This window comes from Talpa occidentalis, unplaced genomic scaffold, assembly GCF_014898055.3.
Source record: "Talpa occidentalis isolate TD23 unplaced genomic scaffold, MPIMG_talOcc4v2.1 talOcc4.14, whole genome shotgun sequence".
Classification (NCBI taxonomy): domain Eukaryota; kingdom Metazoa; phylum Chordata; class Mammalia; order Eulipotyphla; family Talpidae; genus Talpa; species Talpa occidentalis.
The window spans coordinates 86,913,503-86,931,488 of NW_023601433.1; the positions used below are offsets into that span (position 1 = coordinate 86,913,503).

The window sequence follows — 17,986 nt, forward strand, 5'->3', positions numbered from 1 at the left end:
TTTCCTTTGTAAGACAGGAGTGGCAGCTGTCCTGCCGACTTGATTCTGCAGGGGCCTCCCTTTTGCTCATTTTCCTAATAAACCTGTCTTTTAAAATAACTCTCAACTTTCCTGGCCACAGGTGTCCTCGCTGTGAAATGAGGCTTGCGGGGCGCTTGAAGGGCGAGGTTTTAAGTCGTAGCAATCAAAAGCGCTTCCGCTTTGCAGGAATTCAGGCTCTTTGTGGGCTAAGATTTACCAAAATAAGGGACCGAGGGACCGTGATGTTACTTGCTTGACTCGTCCCAGATTTTTACTGCAATCTGGTATTTCACACAAACACCATCCGATGTGCAGTCCAAGTCCCACTGACCGTGTTCTGATGAGATGTTGGGGTTCAGTGAGCGGGGATCTTGGGTTATGCGAGAAAAATTTCAGCCAAGTTCCCCTTTCAGCAGCACATGGCGAACTTACCATGAAGCTGTTTCACAGACACAGGCAGGGAAGGTTCTATCCAAAAGGGCAAATGTATTAGAAAAAAAGGAAGACGCAGACACAAGCGGGCAGAGGAGCTGCATGTGAATGGGGCAGCTTTGTCAGAGTTGCCTGCATAGACATAGGCGGGCAGTCTTAGAAGGAGGGGTTTTGCCAAGGCAGGTTGTCCTGACAGTGTTCCTTTTTAGCGGAGGGGTTCATTCCTTTTTGAAATTTTTATCTATTGTTCCTGACTTTTAGGGTGTGACTGGGTTAGTTTGAAAGGGCCCGAGATTTTATGATCTCCACCTACGGATGTTTTTTATAGCAGTCCTTTGTAATGACTGACAATTCCCATAGCCCCATCTCCAGGTCACACTTACGGATTTTTCATCTCTGTAGCTGGTTTAATGAGGGCGTTAGTCATTTCTACCCCCACCTCCAGTTTCTGGTCTTGTGAAGCCTCCATTACCACCACTTGCTTCATCAGTAAAAGTCACATGCTACTAGTGAGCTGTATCCAAGAGGATATTCTCTAGTTCATATAAAAGACTTAGCAAGGTCCTGGGGCTTAATTGTTCAATAAGTAACTATTGTTATTAGAATGATAGATGCGTTTCCATGCTTTGAGGTGTAAATTGGCTATTTGGCAACTGATGAGAGACTTGAAAATGTTTGGTTCCCTTCCATCTTTTATACTCTTCATGTCGTGAAGGATGCACTAAGCAGTTGCCATGGAGTCTGAGTAAACGGAATTTGGATATATGAAAAAGCAGTAAGTCACACACACCTTTCCCAACTTCATGCTTCTACCAAAGATTTAGATTTTAAAATAACTTGTGTCCACATATGCAGGCGATTTCCTCTCCTGGTCTCCTTGGTTTTCACAGTGGTTCTCAACCTGTATCACAAACTCTTCCCACGTGTGAGGCATCTGATCAACTGAGAATGTGTATTATTTTAGCACCATCTGTGAGAACGTTGAGTTTGGCAGGACATGCCATGAGCTGTTAAATGACAGCATAAGCTACTGCAAGGGGTAAAAATGCCCAAAGCTGGTGAAATCTCACACATGTATGCATGAGTGTAAATGAGCAAGACCAGCATGATAAATTATCTCCCTCAAACAGGCTCAGGTTGCTAGAGGATGATCAACAGGTTTTGTGTAGGACCCACTGCTTGAAAATTGTTGCACTTTTGTAATTGCCCTTCCACATACTGCGGAATTTAGGGTCATTTTTTTTCTTTAGATATAATTAATATATAACATTGTGTTAGTCTTAGGTGTACAACAAATTATGTATATATTGTGAAACGACTACAGTAAGTTTAGAATCTTTTAAGCCTTCATGGTTGATACTGAAGAACACAATATTAGGTATTATTTAAGTAAAAATGTTTTTGTTCGATTAGTAACTCCATTTTGGAAATATCTACCTGTGGGGAGTCTGCGCTCACAAAGCAGGTGTTGGAGTCAGTAATCATTTTGGTCAATGTCGCAACTTTGTTTCTCTCTACAACTTCAGGGGTTAACAGATATTTGGTAATACAAGGTGCCACTTCTGTTTTTGTCAGGCAGCAGAACGTGCTCTAGCAACAAGTACACCTTAGGTGTTTATTTTATGCTAAATGGGTCGTGCATGGACAAAGAAACACTGAATTCTTTTTTTTTTTAAGGTTTAACATTTTTTTTAATAAGTTTTATTTTTATATTCCCCATACAATTGCAATCCCCTTATTTTGACTCCAATCCCTCCCCTCCCCACCCCCCACTCCCCATATAGTGTCTCTGGTTCATAGTTTTTTGTTAATTTTGATTCTTATAGTTATTCATTTTCCTGGACCCTTATTAAAGTTTTCTAGATTCCTGCTATGAGTGAGGCCATCCAGTATTTTTCTTTTTCTTTCTGGCTTATTTCTCTGAGCATGATCCCTTCCAGCGCCATCCATGTTGCTGCAAATTGCATGTGTTTATCTTTTTTGAATGCTGAGTAATATTCCATGGTGTATATGTACCACATCTTCTTGATCCAGTCATCTGTTTTTGGGCATTTGGGCTGAGGAAACACTGAACTCTTAAAGCTATTTATGGGCAGGACTGCAGTAGAAACAGCCAGCTGCACCAGCAGTGCTTGTTCACACGAAGGAAAACCATTATGAGAAACCCGGGAATACCAGTTATTATTATTGGCAAAAAGAATCACCTTCATTAAAGTAGACACAGAACACTTGTTTGCTCAAATTTTAATACTGCTTTACATACTGTGTGTGTGAAACGATTCCTATTACATTTATAACCCAAAGTTTCAAATGATTATACAGATTTTTCACTTGTCAAACACACAGTTGATAATCTTGTGGGGAAAATACATCGAAGGCATATATACAATTATAGAAGTTCTTATTATACATGTACCATGGAAGATACATTTATTACTTTTTACATAGTCTAGAAGACATTCAAATGAAGATAAATAGATTCAAACTGGTTGATAAATTTCTGATGGTTGAGGTCCTTCATTTATTTTTTGTGATAAGAAAATTCAAAATTATTAATGTTGAATTTCTCATCATACATTCATCTAAAAATACAGTAAAAAAACTTGTAAAGATTGTAGATTGGTTAATTTATGTGTATTACAGTGGCTTATTATCTAATTGGCTGCTGGGAATGTTGGCTGGAGAAGGGAAAAAACTTTGGAGAAAATGCTCCCAGTTACTTATAAAGAAACAATGAAGAAAAAAGTTGCAAAGTCATATGATGCTATTTCTGGCCTAGGCTGTTATGAACATTTTAAGTGTTTCCTTTTTCAAAAAAGTAAAAATCTGAAAAGAATGACACATTATGTACTTTTTTCCAAAATAGAGATCTTTAAAAAATATATACATATCCTATATAGAAGCTGAACTTATGCAAAACCAATCAACAAAACGCCACAGCAGAGCAAGTGGGTGCAGCATGTAAATTATAAAACGTCCCCACACCACTTCGGGGGGCTTCTCCCCTCCCTTTACCTGTTTCATGATTTTGACATCAGGTAGTGCAAAGAGCTCAGATATTTCTTTGATTTAGAATGAAATACTTTAAACGAGCAGATGAAAATGCAAAATGGCACATTTTTTTCCAACTCATTCCAGTGTCAAAGCTTAACCCAAAAACCTAAATATACAAATGCAGCCTGGAAGTATTTTAGTGCAAATATGAAAAGTAACGGCATAATTTAAAGTTACTTAAATAAGGTGTTTTGAAGGGAGGGCTGGTTCTAGGAGGGCTCTCTAGGGAGAAGAAACATAACGGCATCTGGTGCAACATTTGTCCAAACTTTTAAAAACCAACCAACTTAGAGGTGCAAAAACTCACCTACTAAGCATTTATTACTATAACTCATAAGGGGACGCTAAAAGAGAGATTGGTGAACGAGCAAAATATTTTCTTAGATTTGCTGACCGGGGTCGAAAATAACCTAGGTTGTCCCGAAGTCCGCCTGCTGCTGGTGGGGGCCGCCGGGCTCAGGCCCGGCCAGCGCCTCAGAAGGTCTCGTCGTCATTGCAGTTGCTGGGCCAGTGCCCGAACACCTCGCAGATGTCGCAGTAGGGGCGCTGCTCGCCCCGGCTGCCGTGGTGCGTGGAGTGGGGCGGGTCCTCGGACACCTGCGTCTGGGTGGGGCAGTCCTCCGTGTCGTGCAGGTCGAAGCAGTCACAGATGTCGCAGAAGAGGCGAGGCTTCTTCTTGGCCTGTTTCTCCTGGTCGTCGCTGCAAACGCAAAGGCAGAAAATCAGAAGTGCGCTCTCCCCGGGCAGCAGGCCCGGCCTCGCCCTCGCCCGTGAAGGCCTCGGGATCTGACCCTGACCAGTGGGGTGCCGCCGCCTCCCTCCCGCCTGTTTCCAGACTGTTTCCCCAGTCCAGTTTTTTTTTTAACAAATTAAAAAAGTTTTAATTATTTTTAAGGTGCGGGCTCCTTCGTGACTCACTGGATACACACAGGGAACACGCCGAGAACCTCACCTTAAAAACAGGCCTATCCAGGGCCTCCCTGGTGGCGCGAGGGGTTAAGACGCAACCTGTGAAGCTAACCACAGCCACTGCAGCACGAGTTTGATCCCCGGCCAGGGAACAACCCACATGGCGCAGCAGACCTCTCCTGTCTTGCCCGCTGCTCCCCTCGGCAGTGTATTTCATCAGTCTGCCTGTTCCCCACTCTGTCTCTGGTGAACACACACATACACACACACACACCCCACACCCCCCTGCATCTCTGGCCTGTACCCCTGCTCTTGTATGGATAAAAATAAAATAAATCTTAAAAAAAAATTAAAAAAAAAAAAAAAAGGCCTGTCCAGAGGCGCGCGGGGGCTGGTACCTGTCATAGTTCGTGATGTCGTCACCGTTCCCGTTCAGGGCGGCCTCGCACATCATCTCCACCTTCATCTTCAGGTCTTGATTCTTCCTTTGAAGGTCCACTATTACTGAATTTAGGAAATCGATCTGATTTGCCCAAAAACAAAACCGAAAAAAACCAGAACCATGTGTGAAACGTCAGAAGCGCAAGCCCAGAGCACCTAGCAGTCCTGGGGGCCCGCCCAGCCTGCAGGGTCTGACAGGGGTGCAGCTCCACCCTGAACCCAGGCCCCCCATCCTGCCAGAGCGCAGAGCCCAGATGGTTCTACCACAGAGCTGGACTCAAATGCCCAGGGAGTGGCACTCTGGGGGCATCTTCCCCTTTCTATCTTCCAAAAGTATCTAACAGCCTTCTGCTTAGAGGCTGTCTTGTGTGGAAAACACATGTTAAACTGAGTGCTTTCAGCTGTAAATGAATAAGCTTCTCTTGTTACTGTGGAAAATGGAATTGCACTCAAAATGTACATAATCTGTGGGCTGGAGGAATGCTGCTGATTCACTGAAAACCATAAGAAGCATTTCTTTCAACGGGGAAAAAAGTCCTGTTTTCTCCAGAAGTTGTGAGCTTGTATTTCTGGAACACAGCATGCTGTAAGTGGTGGGGGTTAGGGGTGGGGTGGTGTGTGTGTGTGTGTGTGTGTGTGTGCGCGCGCGCGTGTGCGCATGCACAATTTTACAAAAAGCATAATTAGTTTCATCAAACTTTAGAACCAATTCAGGACTTTTATATTTGAAAATTTAAAAAAGCTGCATGGAGGTTCTGAAACCATTAATTTAACATCACTTGGTCCTGGTGGGGCAGTAAGTAAATGAGTCCAGGAGAAAACAAAGTCTTGAGGCGACACAGGCCCCCTCTAGGCTGCAGCCACAGGGCTGGGGTGGCCGCTGCTGTGTGGAAGGACCACCTGGGCTCAGGGGTGGGGGAAGGACAGTGAGGCCACTGGGAGGAAAGGCTCTAGACTGGACATTCTCATCCTGGGGCACTTTAACTTAAAAAAAAAAAAAAAGATTTCTTCCTCTTCCACAGCTAATAAAAAGGTCTCATTTCTCTAACTAGCCACCAAAAACCCCACTTTACTATATTTTTTAAAGCCTGCGTATACACACACATCCACACACTCGTTACTGCTTTCCTGCCTGCCGAGGCAAGTTATCAAACAAAGCTAGCAATCACGAGTCTTTCCCTGCAGAAGGTCCCTTAAAGTGCAGGCAGACCCACTAGGGTTATTCTCGCTTCTCTGAAGTACATTGTCTAAGGATTCAGCCTGATGGGAGCTCTACTTCAGGAAGACGCAGACACCGGTAACAGTGGGAAAACTCACACACACACACACACACACACACACACACACACACACGTGCTCACAAAATTAGGAAACAGAAAACAAACCATTTGCTGATTGGAAGAAAAATGTTGGCAGCAGCAGATGAAACAAACGGAAGCAGAAAGGAAAGGGGGAAAAAAAAAAAACACTGTTAAGTGTTTATTCCATGTACAGACTAAGCAGACATGCTCTCGGCATATCTCGTACATTGGCTGGTCCCTCCCCATCTTTCGAAGGAGATGTCAGGTAGTGAGAACTGATCTCAAACCCACCGAGTTGTTCTCTTACTTCAAAGTGAAAGGTGACACTTGTGCCTTTGAATTTGGAACAGGGTAAAAATATCCCAATGTATCATTAACAATGAAGGTGGGTGTCAGTTGCACATACAGAATTGCATCTCCAGATATGGAACAGTTTGCTCCACATAATCCCATTTTTGAAATGAAGGCCACTTGTTAATGTGGGTTTTAGAACTCCATCTTTATAAGGGAAAGGTAAGCACGTAAGGTTTTGAGAGGACAAATCTATTTCTAGGGATTCATCCTAGAGAAATATGAGTGTATCTGCAAAATGACAGCTGTCCAGTGTCATTGTTAGATAAACACCCAAAGATCAGAGACACCCAAAGCCGCAGCAGTGGACAGGAGCGATTCCATGTCCACAAAATGGGACACTTTAAACTGCAAACAAGGCAAGTGCAGACTAGTTCCTGTAATGTGCAAAAAAGGAAGGAAAAGACTACTAGTCTTGACTCGTATATACATTCTTTAAAAATCCATGAAGAGATAAAAAAAGACACGAGTAACAGTGATTACCTGTTTGGGGCGAGGGTTTGAGAACTGAGCAGAAAAGAGACAGTGTTTAGAAGATTAGTGCTTAGATTTTGAATAAAGTCTAATGTCTAGACCTCAACTATATCACCTCCTCCAAATGTTACATGATTTTTAAGAACAGCAAGGAAGCAAAGCAGGGGGGGGCTTTACCTGGCTCTCCTGGGCCCTCTCGTCCTCCTCTGCCTGCGTATCAGTATTACCTTTCGTTGAAAAGAAGAGAGGAGCAGGGATTTAGAAATCACAATCTTCCCCTTGTGATTGCAATGAAAAGGCCAGTTAGGAGTTCATTTTCACATGGAATTATACCTCTGTACCTGAGGGAGTGCAGGGGTACAGGTACCCCCGGGTTACCCCAGGGTGCCCCTCCTTGTCATGGGGCTTGAAGCAGCACTGTCATTCTCCCACTGGGGGGCCCTGCACCCTGTGCAGTTGTACCCTGTCAGAACCCAAGGTGGTACTGTCACCTGCCACCCAGGGCCCCAGGAAGCCCAGAGGGGGTGCCCCAGTGCGTGGGGCCTGGGTCGTGGCTAGCACTGACCTGACTCAATAGTGGGAGAGTCAAGGCTGGAAGGAGCGGTTGGAGCACCCCTACCACACCAGCTCCATAGCAGGTAGCGGCAAGCTGGATGTCAGTGTTGGGGTGTTGGTGTTAGGGTTTTGGGGAGCAGCCGAGTGGCCAGGGCTTTACCTGAGGAGCTGTTGAGCTGCCTCTTGTTTTCTTTGAGTTGAAGCTCCAAGTTCTTTACCTTGAGCTCAAGCTTCACCTTGTCAGACTCAAGAGACTGGACGACCGAATGCAAGGACTTGGCGGAGGCGTTTTCTCCCCTGAGCACCGACACCTGAAACACAGTGGTCACTTAGGCTCCTGTGGGGCTGCAGGGGCGGGGTGCTGGCCCAGGGGGTACTCTACCTCATTTCTCAGTTTCTCCAGCTCTGCATCCTTTTCTGTGAGTAAGGCACTAGTAATACTGATGGATTTCTGCAAGGAAGCTTTTTCTTCATCTGCGTCTTTTATTAACTTGGATTCTCTAAAAGACCAAAGAGTTAAAAATTCCAGAAATCAACCGAGACAGAGGTCAGTGGACAAATGTCCTAGAACAAACACGCACTTCGCGTTGGTTAATGTAAAGAAAAAAAAGTCTCACAGGGAAGTTTTATAAGGGGTGAAGGCCAGTATGCTTGCAAAATTTTACTTACTGTGAGGGAAGGAAAAAGTTTACCTATGTACAGACATGCCAAATCTGCATATTATTGTATCCGTTTCAATTTAAAGAAACAAGTTAATAACTTCAGAAGAGGTAGAATTAAAAAAAGACTTACACCCCAAAGAATTCTTTTAAAAATCAAACCCCCAGTAAATTCTGTTACTTCTCGAATAAATTATTACCAGGCAGTAACAATGATTAAAATACACACATGCAAAGCGATTGTACATGGACATGTCATGCAGAGCAGTCTGATGCTGGAAGTATCGATTGGTTCTCACTAATTTCAGTGGTTTTTAGCAAGTTCCAAGAGTGTGGTTTTGAGAGCTGATGGGCCAAAATAGTAGCAAAGGTTATCACCATGATTCAAACTGAAAAGGTATTAGCTTGATCCACAGACACTGAAGAGGACGTTAAGTGGCTCATAGAAATTAAAGGTTGTCGCACAAAGGCGGAGGTGCACAAATGTTCAGGTGGAGTTTGGGGTGTGGAAGGAGAGGGGGGCCTGGCGAGAGAGCCAGAGCTTTCGGTTTATGCCTCTGCCCAACTCAGCATTTGATTTTCAGTAGAGGGAGCAGGACACTGGTCTTGAGTCAAGGGAGTGGGGAAATGGAAGGATGAAGACAGGGAGGAGGGAAGATACAACAGTTACAACCCTGCGGGGCGGGCTCCTGCGTGTGTCTAGATCTCTGTTGTCAGCCAAGCTCCTGATGGCCAAGGAAAGATGGAGGCACAGTCACGGGTGGGAGGGACTAAGGACACAGGCCGACTGAACGCTATGGTTTCCTAGATGGATCCTGGGGGAGAGAGTTTGTGGGAAAAGTGGGAAAATCTGAGTAAAGTTGCATCTGGCCTGAGGGCGCTAAGCCATGCCTGCTGTCCCCATGGAAGGTAAAACATCCACAGCAGGGGGAACAAGGGTTGGGGCAGGGGTGGGGGCTGCTCCGGGCTGCCTGGCAACTCTTTTGTGAATCTAAAATTATTTTACAAGAAAGCTTTTTAAAAATTACATGCAGTGTGAAACGAGCACTAAGGCCCTTGGATCACAAAAATAATTTGGGAAAAACACAACTCGAGAAAACCCTCCTAGCTAGGGCTCCGGTCACACAACCCGGGATGGGGCGTTGCTGACGCTCGTCGCGGGCGAGGACCTGTAACTGCAGCTGAGTCACCCTCCTGGTTTTACAGAAGCGGCTGGGAGCAGGCGGAGCGCGCAACAGCTCAGTGTGTTTTAGAACTGGAAACTGAGATCGGAAACTGAGGCCCAGGTTAGAAATGGCGGAACGTATGTCTGGTTAGTGAGACCCAAGATATCCGGCACACGAATCACAGAGTTCTCGTGACTTATGGTGAATTGAAATTCTTGGCAAGATGAAAGTTAGAGTGTTGTATTTATCTCATCGTGTGGCTTACACTTCCACCCCAGAGTGCTAAGTAGTAAGAAAAGAATCTGAGACTTACAGAAATTTCTTGGATTCAACACCCCAGGGTTGTATGTGCACTGGAAAGGGGCGGGCGCCAGTGGCTGAGCTACTGAGTGAGTGACACCTTGCTAGGGAAAAGGATCTCGTTTAGGCTAAAACAAAGATTTTAATGAGGGGACTGAGCAGTACTTCTTCCACCTAGAAAGGAAGTATCTGATGTTATCCAAAGATGCAGTAAGTCTGGGCTCCTTAAGTTTCTCTTGAATTATTTCATAGTTTATTCTATAGTAAAAAGTATTTCAGGAGCTTCTTTCACCTGTTATAAATTCAACTCAAACTTGAAAAGTGCAACTGTCATATTTTTACTACAGAAGACTCCGTAACGAAGACTCCAATTAGCTGAGGGGTGGGCCTGGGGCGGGGGTGGGGGCACCGTCGAGGCAGGAGGAGGGGTCTGGGCATCCTTGCTTATCGTCCAGCACACGGCCCGAGCGAGGGTTCTGTTTACCACATGACAAGATGGACAGACCTTGGCAGCTCATTTCAAGACAGATCTTTACCGTCTAAGTCTTAAATCCACTGCAGAAACCCAGAGGGCTACACCCTCCAATTTCCCCAGCGTCGCTGCCGTTCAGTCACAGACCCACTGACAGGAGGGCCTGTGACTTTTCGCCCTCCGGCTCGAACACTTGGCATGACTAGAAACAGAGAGAAGGGACGCTGGACATAAGATGAAAGAAAGGCTACAGGGGCCACAAATCTTTCCCCACGGGAGCACTTGTTACCCAGATTCTTTCCTTACTACTTAATAAGAAATAAATTCCAGTATTGAAGCAAATACCTTACAGTGTTACTGGGCAAGCTTTAAAAATGCAAGATAACAAGAACCAAATATTAGAAACATGAAGAGAAATGCAAATACAGTAAGGAGAACTAAATTTGTTCTGAAGTTCTTTGTTGTACATAGTTGTGTGTGTGTGTGTGTGTGTGCGTGTGTGTGAGTGTGAGTGCATGTATTGCTGAGAATATTTTACAAAACAAAAGCAAGACACAGAGGGACAAAGGCAGCCAAAAAATATATACAACAACTTGATTTACTAAAAATATATGAAATTTATTTATTATAACGTGGATAGACTTTCTTTAGTCTTACCATTAAAGACACACAGATATAGCAAGGGAAGCAAGAGTGGGAAAGGGAAAAGAGAGGGTGAAATGAGCATTGGTAAGTAGCGCAGGCTCGGAGACAGACAGTCACAACCCAGTGAGCTCAAAGGGCTGAGGCAGCACGTGACCGCTTCAGAACCGTAACCGGCAGCCGGTTTCCACTCCTGACCAACCTTGCACTGACACTGACATAGTTCCTAGGGCGGGGCGGGAAGTCACACAAGTGCCCAAAGATGCCACCGGGGTCGTGGTCAGAGGACGCGCCCCACGCCTGTGACCGCGGCGGGACGGCTCTGCCCCATCTAGCGGGCACCTCGGAACCGGTCTCGAAAGAAGTTTGCCTAAGTTGGAGACCAGCTTTCCAAGGAAATGATGATTACGTTTTTAAAGGAGGAGGAGAACTTTACAAGGTACCCCTTGCCACAAAACGCTTAGATACCAAACCCACAGCGAAACACAGGAGGGCAGAAGCCGCCGGTCGTCCTCAGCAGCGCGGCCCTGCCCTCCCGCCGGCGGCCGGGGAAGGACGCCCTCTCCGCTGTCTGCACTAAATGACTGCGTTGCTCCTGCACGGACCTGCCACCATCTCAGTTCTTGCACGAGCAACTGAGTTGAGAATGTCCTCATGACTTAAGTACTTTCCAGGCTTAAATTGCGAGCCTCTCAGAGTAGTTCTTGCAAGAACATTTACTTGACTATCACACCAGGACCCACGCCCGAATCTTTCACCAGCTGACATTTTATAGGATACGTCAGGGCCCTGGTCACTCGCGAGCGTGCATTTGTGCTCATATTTCCAAAATAGACGCGACTTCACGTGACAGTCAATTAAAAGAAACCCGTTTTTAAATTTTTCACTCCCATCTTGATCTGCAGTGACTGATCAAAAGAGGAATCTTCCAGAGACATTCTCCTAAGCATACCCAGGACCTAACATGCGAGCAGATCATAGCATCTTTCTTTTCAAAAAGAGATTTAAGAGCAGTAACTAACGAAATGCAGAGCACACGACCCAAGCCCGAGCCCCAGACCGCGCCGCTGCTGTCGGCCCCGGGCTCTGGCTGAGCCGCTGTCCCCGGGGCTGCCCCCTTCGCCGCAGAAGCAGCCCCCACCCCACAGATTTCTCTGGGTGGGTCATTTACTTATTTAGGTCCTGTTTTTGTCTCCTAGGATGCTCTGGACACCTCTGGCCTCCTATTGAGTTTCCTATTGGGTTTCTTTTTAGTGTCTGTTTCAGTTTTTTTGTCCTGTGGGATGGTGCAAGTCCCTGCATGGCCTTTCCCAGTAAAACACCTACTGTGTGCAGGGGCGCGCACAGGAGCCTGCATCTGTTCTCAGTCAGATGCCCTGTGATACTGCCCGGGTGGCCGAGGAGAGGGGCACTGGCCGTGGGAAGGGGGTGCACAGAGGCCTGGGCCGCCCAGTCTGTGACCGTTTGGTGTCCATCACAGTGCACAGACCCACATGCAGGAGAGATTGCGTGGCTGTGGGGGGCCCGTCTCCACTTGCAGTCCCTCTCAGCTCTCTCTAAGCGGGGCCCCAAACCACCTCTACTTAGAGTGAGGGGGCATCCCAGGAGCAGGTGGGAAGGCCCGTCAGCAGCCCTGGGTGCGTGCTGGTCACCGAGGCAGCAATGGTGCCGCCCATTCCATGAGCAACTTTAGAGCAAAGGAAGCAAAGGTCTACCTTATTCAGAAATTGTTTTTCTCTGCTCATGCGCAAGGAGGCATGGATAAGCCACCTCTCCCGCCATAGGGGCCGGCTCACCTGTGCCGTCGGCTGGGGTTTGGGGGCCTAGTCATTTTGCTCTGGTCTTTCTGTTGTTGTTTTTATTTTTCCTAATGTTGACTTTTTTAATTTATATCTTGCAATGTTACTATGTCTTTATTTAAAGTTTTTTTTAAATCAAAATAATGCATGCATGTAATTTTTAAAAAGATCAAATAGAATTTAAAAGAATTTAAATAGAATCAAAAATTTAAATAGAATCAAAAAGAATTTAAATTTGGAAAGCCAATGATCTTCCTCCCCCTCCAGACTTAACCAATGTGACATTTTCAGCCGTCCCTGTTGATATATACCTCCATCTTCCTAAACCACAGCGTCTATTTATATTGCCTGCATTACTGGTCTTAGTGATAATCCACTTTTTCACAGCAGTTCTCCTTAACCGCCTGTGTTTCCCTCCCCCACCTTCCCATAAAGCCACCGCATGCGTGGTTGGGAGTGAGCGTCACCGCGTGGCTCCAGGGCAGCTGTTCCCGTGAGTGAGAAGTGCTGCCCAGACTGAGGGCCCCGCAAAGGCAGCCCCTCCTGGGCGGTGGCCCTTGCCAAGATCCCACAGGAGTGAGGCCTGTTTAACTGGCTCACACGCCCTTGGTAGCTGCATGCTTGAGGCTCACTGAAAAGAAACAAAGCCTCATTGTGTGAGGTTGCTGTCTGAGGCTCACGGGGAGGGCCGTGCTGTCCACAGGAGTGAGACTGCGGCGGGTGTCAGCAGCCACAGCGCACGGTGCGTGCTCCGAGCCGTGGGGAGAAGCACACGCCCTCTGGTGTGAGACTTGATTTAAAAAAGGGAAAGAGGAGCAGCAGCCCTGGATGGAGGCTGATGGGGCCCTCAATCCCTAAGCAGCTGCTGGCTGGGGAGGGGACCCGCCAGTGTGGAGCGCTCCTGTGTGGTCAGCCAGGGCCACGTCCTCTGCCCTGACAGGGATGAGCGCCCTGCAGGTGTGTGGTGGAGGTCTTGATTATGCCGTTCTTAAAGGTTTATTTTCAGTTTTGCTTTTAGAAAGATGATGTCACGCCAGCAAGCGTGCCGGGCCACCTGTCTGGTCTTGTTCAGAAGCCCCTGCACTGGCTACGCCCTCAGGGGCCGTGCACACGGAGCTGGCCTGGCACACGGTGCAAATACACAGGCTTCTCCAGCACGTTTCGGAAGAGCCGACGGGATGGACACCCATCAGGCCCCGCTTATCCTCACTAAAGCTCCGGGAAGCTTCCACCAGGCTATCACTTGCTTATCTTTAAAGAATAACAAATAAAAAATAGTGGCACCCATTACTATTAAAAAAATATAATTTTTATATAGCTGAGGTCAGTGTGTCTATGCAAATCAATGATTCGATGTAAAAACTGGAGTATTTTCAGTTACTAAAACTAGGAGGTGACAGGGTGTAAGAGGAAACCAGCTGGTTTCAAGGCACTTCTGGAAAGGGCCACAGGCTAAGGCGGGAGCACCCGGCCACCCTCTGAGCTGGTGATTCCTGCTGAAACTTGCGCAAGTGGGTGCCCCTGATTTGGAGGGTGGGCATGTCTAACTCCCTTGAGGCAGTTTTCTGAGCAGGAGGTGGTCACATGTTTTCTGCAGGTCACTGGACACATCAGGTTCTAACTTTCTACTCAACACACATACGCTAAACACACACAATAAGCACACGCGCGTGAAGCACAAAAAAGAGACCTACCTTTTTTTCATTTCTAACAACTGATTATTGAGCACAGATCTCTCTTCTTCCAGCTGAAAAAAAAAAAGAAAACACAAAGTTCAGTGTGTGACAATCCAGAGAGGCCTTCTTGTTACACGAGTCGAGCCTCACAGGTGGTGAGAGAAAAGCAAATGACATTGCTCATGGGACACACAGTTCTTAGTTTACAAATACTCTGTGATGTAAATGACCCCTTCCTCATGGGCCTGAGAGTTAAAGTCACAACACCTGAGCTGCCTGCACCTTCCAGGTCGTAGGCTTCAAAAGGTGTTTTTTTTTAAATTTTCATTTATTTATGCATACAAGAACTGGGGTTCAGGCCAGAGGTGTGTGGGGGCAGTGAGAGGATTCACCAGAGACAAAACAGGGAACAGAACAGGCGGATCTACTGAAGTACACTGCTGAGGGGAGCAGTGGGGAGACAGGAGAGGTCTGCTGCGCCATGTGGGTCAGCTCCCTGGCCGGGGATTGAACTCCTGCCACAGTGGCTTCATAGTGCTGAGACTGAACCCCTGCGCCACCAGGAAGGCCCCAAAAGGTGTTTGTTAAATGAATGAGTGAATATTCCCTCGTTAAAACAACAGAGGTCAAGGGTCACTAACAGCAGCCCAGGAGGGCTGTGAACAGGCCGGCCTCCTCCTGGGCCTCACCTGGTGCCTTCCACACCTGGGCATCTGTTTGTCACCTACAGAATAAAGAGGCTCAGAAGAAGTCCCATCCCCTTTAGCTCTAAAATGCCACTGTTCTGTGGAGGGGCGTGCATAAGGGTCCAGCTGACCATGAGAGAGGAAATGCACGTCCACCCCGGCCTGCGCCACGCGGAGTCCCACTGCCAGCAAGATAAAGGGCTGACAGAATGCTCCTGTAGGGGGTGGGGGTGGTATTTTTTAATCAAAGGATAATACCAAAGACTATGCTTCCAGCAACCCTGGATTTAAGCTACTCGCGTGAATAGCCTTATTTCTGATTACGTATCAGTTATGTACGTGCCTGGCTACAAGGTCTTCAGATTTCAAAAGTTCTTAAATAGACAGACACATGTATGTCTTGCACATAAAAATCACATTTATTAATGAACTCTTTCAAGGTTAAGGTAGTTTTCTCACTTAGATGCCACTTTCCTAGGGCATCGCGATAGAGGCTCTGGTTGCAAGAGCAATTCACAGAAATATTTAGACATGTTTAAAAAGCAAAAGGCAGGAAAATGAATGCGAAGAAAATTTTTAAAAATGCCCCAGCCCTGGAATCAGGCACAACTCCTACCGCTGCTGGCCCAGCAGCACCAATGGTGGGGAGCCTTGCGGGAACGGCAGGCTCCCTCCGCTCTGCCCGCTGCTTCTCCCTCACCTCTGAGATGCTGGGGACCTAGTCCAGGCTCAGCGGCCACGGCAGAGTGTGACCATGCCAGGATGTGCCTTTGGGGTGATACACTGAGGCTCTCGGGAGCCGGGTTCTCACAGAACGAGGCCTCTGCTGAACTAGTCTAATCGAACAAACGCTCAGCTGATTCTTTCCTCGAGACTTCCCCAGCCAACTGGTTTGTATTTGGGTTCTTTGTCTCTTCTCCAAGCAAGTGCTCTGCGGTCCAAAATAGCAGCTCTACCTTGACAGCCCAGAACACGCTCACCGTGCCCTGTCTGAGGATTTCTAGTCTCACCTCCCACGCGCAGACAGACAGACTTCTGCTCTTAGAAGTGGAGGAGGGAATGGGGGGAAAGGAAGAGGAGGAGGAGGAGCCCTTTCAGTGGAGAGGGGTGGACATAGTGACGTGTTGCCTGGACCCCGTTTTCAGGGCGGGCCTGGAGGACAGCTGCAGGGAGCGCCGGCGGTCAGCCAGGCCCACTGAGGCGCCTCCGCCGGGGTCACACTCTCTCCCCAGAATGGATCGGCTCCAGCGACCAGCTGACCAACAGGGGCTACGGACTGGCTGTCCAGTCCAACTGGGGGACAAGTTAGAAGGGCCCTTGAGCTCGAGCCCCCGGGTGGCCAGGCTGTCACCTGGCCAGCACCAACGTCCACTCTGCCGGCCTTGCTTCTCCCCCGTTTCTCATGTTCTCAGAACTTTGGAGACAGCCCCAGTTCTCAGGCACTGAATGTGGCTGCAGTGGAATCTCCCCCCACCCCCCGCCCAGGTTTTTGGCTTCTTGAAAGGAATCTGCTTGCGTGCTTGGAAGAATTATTTCTACATACTTGAATTTCAACAATAACCAGGCTATTTTTTGGTGTCAATTGCTTTGATCAATTTCTAGCTCTGGGTTCACTTGCTAGGTTTCCATAACAACCCACAACAACAATCCATGTCCTTCCCGTCTGCGGGTTCAAAGAGATCCCCCCATGATCCCCCCGGCTCCTCCTGCGCCTTGGTTGAGTCCTCTGCTCAGGGCCGCTCACTGGTGACCTCTGTCCTCAGAGCCGGCCTCCTCCTGTGTCCACTGACTTGCTTGGGTTTTTCTTTTCTATTTTTAGATGTTTGTATCTGCTGCTCTTAGGAATCTGTCTGATGTGGAGTGGTTCTGGGTCTCAAAGTGTTTCTCTCTGTGCCGCTTCCGGTGGTGTTCCATCACTTCCTCTTGGGCCCGTTTATTGAGATCCCTTCAGTTTCACAAACACATGAAGCCCTTCCCATGGGCTGGGCTTCCTCGTGGCCCAGGGCCCTCCTCTCGTGGGTCCCTAGTTTCCTTCTTGCTCCTCGTTGGTGCCACGTGTGCCCGTGATGGGCTGCTCCACCTTGGCCTCCCACTCGCTGGCTCGGAATGCCGATGACCTTTCCCCAGCACCTTTCTGACTTATCTGACGCCTTTAATCTTCGCCTCCAAACTACTGCGGGAAGCCGGGCAGCGTGGCCTGTGCGGTTCCGCAGCCAGAGGCGGGACAGGGCAGCGCTGCCAGGCACGGATGTGTAGAGGCCCTCCGGGACCCTTCCGTCGGTGAGCCACCTGGTCACGCCACCTGAGGGGGGAGCCCGTTCCCACGAGGACATGGCCCTGGCCTTCAGCCCTAGACAACGACAGCCACTGTTCTCAGCTCCTCCGCCCCTCCCCGTCCTGAGACCCAGCCTCGCTCCTGACTGGCAGTGGGCATGCGGCCACACTGAGAGAGAGCTGAGCTCTGCGCGCCAAATGAAAAGACAAAACCACAGGAGTAAAGGCCGCTGTCTGGTCCCACCTGCCGCTCCCAGCCCCTCCTGGAAGCTGCGCAGCACAGAAGCCAGCTGCCTGCGAGAGCATGAAAAAGATACATGAGGCGGCAGAGAGCAGGAGGGAGAGCAGGGGGTTCCTGGAGGCTCTCCTGAGTGCCCGGCCCCACCCCACCCCAGCTGAGACCCCACCACATGCACAGCTACCCAGGCCACAGCTTGCCGGCTAGAACAGCCATGGAAAGACAACCAGCAGCCTTTGTTGCCTCTGCTAGATCCCGCGTGACCAGAGTCTTCTAGCCTTGCGGAGCTTTCCCTGGGGATCCCCCTTCACCTCTTCAGTCTAACTTTCCCCAAAGGGACGAGGCTCCCGAGGGCGGGTTAGAGCACAGAGCTGGGGGCTCGCTCCCTGCATCCTCTGCTCTGAGCGCCGGGAGCACTGCGTCAAACGTCACATCACAGTTTGCTTCTGTCCTTGGCTGTCAATTTGAACATTTACAGCATGAAGTCAATTGGTTTTGCCAGATTTTCCTGGAAATGTTTCTTAATGGCAAAAAAG

At 48.0% G+C, this 17,986-nt stretch overlaps 1 protein-coding gene across 7 annotated transcripts in view; it reads right to left on the reverse strand.

The window, feature by feature from the left end:
* Positions 1-2,416: 2,416 nt before the first annotated feature.
* The window catches only part of CLIP1 (CAP-Gly domain containing linker protein 1), a 94,512-nt gene continuing 78,942 nt past the window's right edge, over positions 2,417-17,986 (reverse strand). For all 7 annotated transcript variants that reach the window (XM_054695378.1, XM_054695379.1, XM_054695381.1 and 4 more), the window contains 6 exons: positions 14,271-14,323; positions 7,921-8,038; positions 7,699-7,849; positions 7,161-7,210; positions 4,815-4,939; positions 2,417-4,207 (listed from right to left, as the gene is read on the reverse strand). In XM_054695378.1, the coding sequence (XP_054551353.1) occupies positions 3,982-4,207; positions 4,815-4,939; positions 7,161-7,210; positions 7,699-7,849; positions 7,921-8,038; positions 14,271-14,323 (723 nt within the window). In that variant the 3' untranslated portion in view covers positions 2,417-3,981. The remainder of the gene's footprint in view (positions 4,208-4,814; positions 4,940-7,160; positions 7,211-7,698; positions 7,850-7,920; positions 8,039-14,270; positions 14,324-17,986) is intronic.